The 6,000-nt window shown below is 37.9% G+C and overlaps 1 protein-coding gene across 7 annotated transcripts in view; it reads left to right on the top strand.

Annotated features, from left to right (window-relative positions):
• The window catches only part of GATAD2A (GATA zinc finger domain containing 2A), a 146,726-nt gene that overhangs the window by 138,749 nt on the left and 1,977 nt on the right, over positions 1-6,000 (top strand). For 5 of the 7 annotated variants that reach the window (XM_082268075.1, XM_082268079.1, XM_082268077.1 and 2 more), the window contains 3 exons: positions 1-34; positions 180-363; positions 1,342-1,410. The exon at positions 1-34 is cut by the window's left edge and continues 256 nt beyond it. In XM_082268075.1, the coding sequence (XP_082124201.1) occupies positions 1-34; positions 180-363; positions 1,342-1,410 (287 nt within the window). The remainder of the gene's footprint in view (positions 35-179; positions 364-1,341; positions 1,411-6,000) is intronic. The other 2 variants (XM_082268078.1, XM_082268080.1) reach the window with 1 other exon arrangement.

Below are 6,000 nucleotides of genomic sequence, written 5' to 3'. Positions count from 1 at the left end.
TGAGCATTCTGTACAGCATCACACTCTGAAACAAGTAAGGGCGTATACATTTTCAAAGATGTTGTGAAATGTGTGCAGTATTTATTAAAAACCTTTCTAGAAGGTGGAAGTATATAATTGAAAATATTGGTTTGCATAGCTTTGAGTGATGTATATTTGCTTCTAACACCTTTTTAAAGAGCCCTACACCAATATCCCGTGGATTGTCGGGGACCACACGAGGTGTCCTGCATACGTTCCCAACTACGACCAAGCTGCCCAATGCAGCCACCATTGCCAACAGACAGGTTAAACCCGGAGAGCGTCCTCTGAACAAAACCAATCTTGCACCTGGAAACTGGAAAAAGACCTCAATGAATGCAGGTGAGCAATCCTGTATGGCCCCTTTATGCTTAATACTGACTTTATGTACAAGTGTAGTATACAGTCCTCCTCTTTGGAAATTCACATGACAGAGTCATGCTTTTTTTTTTTTTTAAATTACGATTGTAGCATTTTCTTTTTTTACTGTACTAGCCACTTTTTTTTTTTTTTTTTTTGATATTTCTGTTAAGTTTTCAAGAAAAGACAACACAATACACAGCACAGTGCCACGCAGGGCAACCACAAAACAAAGAAAAACAAGGGACAACATGTCACCCAAAAAAAAGAACCCCAAGCTCCAGCCAGTGGTCTTCATAAGTAAAAACAAAACAGGACAACCCCTTGAGGTTATTTCAACACAGCATCAAAAAGGCCCTTTAATGCAAAAAAACAGCTCAAAATAAACGAGCATGCGACAATAGCAGTCTTCAATCCCAAAGGAAAAGCAAGCTACTAGCCACCTTTAAAATTATTTCTCTTCATATTGCTTGTCTCCTGTCCCTTGGTGAAACATATTTAGAACCTACTTTCTCTCAACCTCTCCCCATATACATTTACATAAATGCCTTTTCTAGCTACATCAAACCATTTGGGAGATATTATAGAACTCTTGATCTCCTGTATAATTGTGCCTGAGGAAAGAACATTTTTGTTCTTAGTCTGGTCATTGCTGACAAGAACGGTTCTAGATTCAGACATTGCTGTGCATGGGGTCTGAAATGCTTAGAAATTTTTTTTTAATAAAGTTTTTCCCATCGTCCTGTAGACAGATATCTTTTCATGGAAAGGAATAGCAGTAAGAGAACACACACAGGTATTACAGGCAGGTCAACTTTTTCTGTCATATTTAATCAAAACAAGTGATTTTTAAAAAAAAAAAAAAAATATATATATATATATCTATATATAACTTTATTCCTGATTTCTAAGGATTTTTTTTTTATAACTGCATCAAATGGGTATAATTGTCTTCTATAGGGCAAACTACTAGTCAAAGAGTCATAGCGACACAACAATCAAAGAAACAATCAGTGGAGATGCACAGGGGTAAGCAAACAAGCAACTTCGTTGCTGCAACAAAGTTGCCTAAACATGTCGTGCAGCATTTGTGTCTTTTTATAAAAGAACGTTTTTAAATTTTATTGCTGAAAACAGGCCTACCCAGGGATCTGTTTGCAGTATGGGACAGGTAGGTGATTTTTACAAGGTTTTCTGGACACAGATATGGACCTCTGGTTATGGTAATCATTCAGTGTTTAAGTAAAGATTTTATAAACTTGATTAAAGATGTGGATGTTTGGAAGTTTTCAGTTCATCAGTCCTGAAAATGTAATGTGTCCTCTGTATAAGTAGATTTTTTTATTTTTTTTATTTGCAATCTCGGGCATGAATATTGGCACCTTTTTGTCCTTTTGATTTGATTAGGTTCAACTAAAATTACCCTTTTCTAATAGATAGGGAATGAATTTGTAGATCCTTCATGAAACTTGCATATCATTACAGCGCTAACACAGATAAGTTTACCTTACGTTTTTGTTTTTATCAATATCTAAAGGCATGCTATCAGCACTTTCTTTTAGTAACATTAAGAGGGATATAAAAATTTCGGCCCATGACAAGTTTGTGGTCATACAAACTTACCTCTAACATAAAATGTAAACACAGATACATTTCATACAATACAATCCCCCGAATATAATTCTGTTCTACTTTCATGAACATGGCAGTTTGGAATAAACTAAATACATTGCATAAACTAAATTTCATGATTTGAACTTGTGGGTACCCAATAAACTTAGTGGAACATTACCCATTGGAACTTGATAAAAATAAAGTATTTTAGCAAGGAACATACATTCCACATAAATAATTATTCTACTAAAGTTAGTGTGTGCTATATAAATTGCCTCCAGCATTGTTCCTGTTTCTTGTTGCTGCAGACTGCCATTTTGCTTACGTCCAGAGGTCCTGAACAGCAGTAAATCTTTAAGCTGCCAGCAGATGAGCCTTTACATATTCCGCACACTACCTAAACATAGAGAGCAACAGAGGGAGAGTGTATTACTGGATTTTATATCGTATAGGCACTTTTTTTTTTAATGTTTTAAATAGGTATGCCTCCAAAAGGGGCCAGCCTGAAGTCATCTAGCATAACCAGATTTTCTGATTAATATTCCTCTAAGTTTGAATAACTGCTTTCAGGTTGATGCATATACTAGGAACTTGTTTCTAATTTTTATGTGTATGTCGTGAGTTTTACCTAGACTGAAATTTGACCTTGCACATTGTGCTAAACCGCTGCAAGCAGAAGACTGTAGTAACATTTAGCCAGTCAAAGTGTCCGACTACACTCTTGATTCAGTGTTTCCACTGTTTAGCAACTAAATGTATTTTACATGCTTGCATATACAATAAATGTTTTCAGACATTTGGCCAGTATTTTTCTGTATTGTTGGAAGAAAATGTAGCAACTGAAATGCAAATAGTGCATTGCTTTGCAGAGGGATTTGTACCCAATGGCAAAGGCTAATCAACATTTGCCTAAATCTGACGATACTGTAGGTTTGCTTTTCAATATTTGGTACATTATCAGAAAGGATATACAGTTGTGCTCATAAGTTTAAATACCCTGGCAGAATTTGATTTCTTGGCCATTTTTCAGAGAATATGAATAACGCAAAATCTTTTCTTTCGTTCATGGTTAGTGTTTTTAGCTGAAGCCATTTATTAATCAACTGTGTTTTATTCTTTATAAATCATAATGATGACAAACTACCCAAATGACCCTGATCAAAAGTTATACATACCCCAGTTCTTAATACCGTGTATTGCCCCCTTTACCATCAATGACAGCTTGAAGTCTTTTTTTTTTTTTTTTGTGGATGAGGCTCTTTATCTTCTCAAATGGTAAAGCTGCCCATTATGGTAAAGCTGCCCATTATTCCTGGCAAAAAGCCTCCAGTTCCTGTAAATTCTTGAGCTGTCTTGCATGAACTGCATGTTTGAGATCTCCCCAGAGTGGCTTGATGATATTGAGGTCAGGAGATTGAGATGGCCATTCCAGGACCTTCATTTGATTCTGCTGTAGCCAATAACAGGTCGACTTGGCCTTGTGTTTAGGATCATTGGCATGTTGGACTGTCCAAGTACGTCCCATACGCAGCTTCCAGGCTGATGAATGCAAATTTTCCTCCAGTATTTTTTTAAAATGTACTGCATTCATCTTGCCATCAATTCTGACCAAATTTCCTGTGCCTTTTGTAGCTCACACATCACCCAAAACCTCAGTGATCCACCTCTGTATTTCACAGTGGGAATGGTGTACCTTTTTTCATTATAGGACTTGTTGACTCATCTTCAAATGTAGCGTTTATGGTTGTGGCCATAAAGCTCAATTTTGGTCTCATCACTCCAAATGACTTTGTGCCAGAAGGTTTGAGGCTTGTCTCTGTGCTGTTTGGCGTATTGTAAGTGGAATACTTTGTGGCATTTGCGTAGTAATGGCTTTCTTCTTGCAACTCGACCATGCAGCCCATCTTAAAGTGCCTCCTTCTTGTTATTTTATATTGAACACGTTTTCAGAGAGTCCTGTATTTCACCTGAATTTTTTTTGTGGGTTTTTCTTTGCTTCCCAAACAATTTTCTTGGCAGTTGTGGCTGAAATTTTAGTTAGTCTACCTGACCTGACTGTGGTTTGGTTTCAACAGAACCTCTCCTTTTCCACTTCTTGATTAGAGTTTGAACACTGCTGATTTGGTAATCTAAATTTCTTGGATATCTTTTTCTCTTTCCTGTTTTATACAGTTCAACTACCTTTTCCCACAGATCCTTTGACAATTCTTTTGCTTTACCCATGACTCAGAATCCAGAAACATCAGTGCAGCACTGGATGAAAGATGCAAGGGTCTGTCGGGAGTCCAGAAACTCATTGATTAAACACACACCCACACACAAACACACTAATTTACAAGCAAACAGATCACAGGTGAGGATGGTTACCTTTTAATAGCCATTCAAACCCCTTTGTGTCAACTTGTGTGCATGTTATCAGGCCGAAATCACCAGGGTATGTAAACTTTTGATCAGGGTCATTTGGGTAGTTTCTGTTGTCATTGTGATTTAAAAAGAGTAAACACAGTTGATTGATAATAAATGGTTTCAGCCAAACCCTAACCATAAGTGAGAGGTTTTTGTGTTATCCATCCTTCATATTCTTGGAAAAATGGCCAAGAAATCATAAATTCTGCTAGGGTATGTAAACTTGTGAGCACAACTGTATCTGCTTTCTAACTTCAGACAAGGCAATTTTATTCAGACTGACCATACTATATTTTGCACACGTCAAAAGTATTGGGACATCACTTCTGGATTTTTTACATGGAGACCGTGCCGATAATCGGACGATCCCTACTATGTATGTGTGTGTGTAAAATATATATATATATATATATATATATAATGTGTGTGTGTGTGTGTGTGTGTGTATGTATATATATATATATATATATATATATATATATATATATATATATATATATATATATATATATATATATATATATATAGTGGGTACGGAAAGTATTCAGACCCCCTTACATTTTTCACTCGTTATATTACAGCCATTTGCTAAAATCATTTAAGTTCATTCTTCTTCCTCATGAATGTACACATAGCACCCCATACTGACAGAAAAACACAGAATTGTTGCAGATTTATTAAAGAAAAACTGAAATATCACATGGTCCTAAGTATTCAGACCCTTTGCTGTTACACTCATATATTTAACTCAGGTGCTTTCCATTTCTTCTGATCATCCTTGAGATGGTTCTACGCCTTCATTTGAGTCCAGCTGTGTTTGATTATACTGATTGGACTTGATTAGGAAAGCCACACACTTGTCTATATAAGACCTTCCAGATCACAATGCATGTCAGAGCAAATGAGAATCATGAGGTCAAAGGAACTGCCTGAAGAGCTCAGAGACAGAATTGTGGCAAGGCACAGATCTGGCCAAGGTTACAAAAAGATTTCTGCTGCACTTAAGGTTCCTAAGAGCACAGTGGCCTCCATAATCCTCAAATGGAAGACGTTTGGGACGACCAGAACCCTTCCTAGAGCTGGCCGTCCGGCCAAACTGAGCTATCGGGGGAGAAGAGCCTTGGTGAGAGAGGTAAAGAAGAACCCAAAGATCACTGTGGCTGAGCTCCAGAGATGAAGTCAGGAGATGGGAGAAAGTTGTAGAAAGTCAACCATCACTGCAGCCCTCCACCAGTCGGGGTTTTATGGCAGAGTGGCCCGACGGAAGCCTCTCCTCGGTGTAAGACCCATGAAAGCCCGCATGGAGTTTGCTAAAAAACACCTGAAGGACTCCAAGATGGTGAGAAATAAGATTCTCTGGTCTGATGAGACCAAAATAGAACTTTTTGGCCTTAATTCTAAGCGGTATGTGTGGAGAAAACCAGGCACTGCTCATCACCTGTCCAATACAGTCCCAACAGTGAAGCATGGGGGTGGCAGCATCATGCTGTGGGGGTGTTTTTCAGCTGCAGCGACAGGACGACTGGTTGCAATCGAGGGAAAGATGAATGCGGCCAAGTACAGGGATATCCTGGACAAAAACCTTCTCCAGAGTGCTCT

The sequence above is a fragment of the Pelophylax lessonae genome, assembly GCF_965119305.1.
Source record: "Pelophylax lessonae genome assembly, chromosome: 1".
In the NCBI taxonomy this organism is placed as follows: domain Eukaryota; kingdom Metazoa; phylum Chordata; class Amphibia; order Anura; family Ranidae; genus Pelophylax; species Pelophylax lessonae.
The sequence above is the reverse complement of the archived record's forward strand: the minus strand, read 5'-3'. Positions and strand labels throughout refer to the sequence as shown.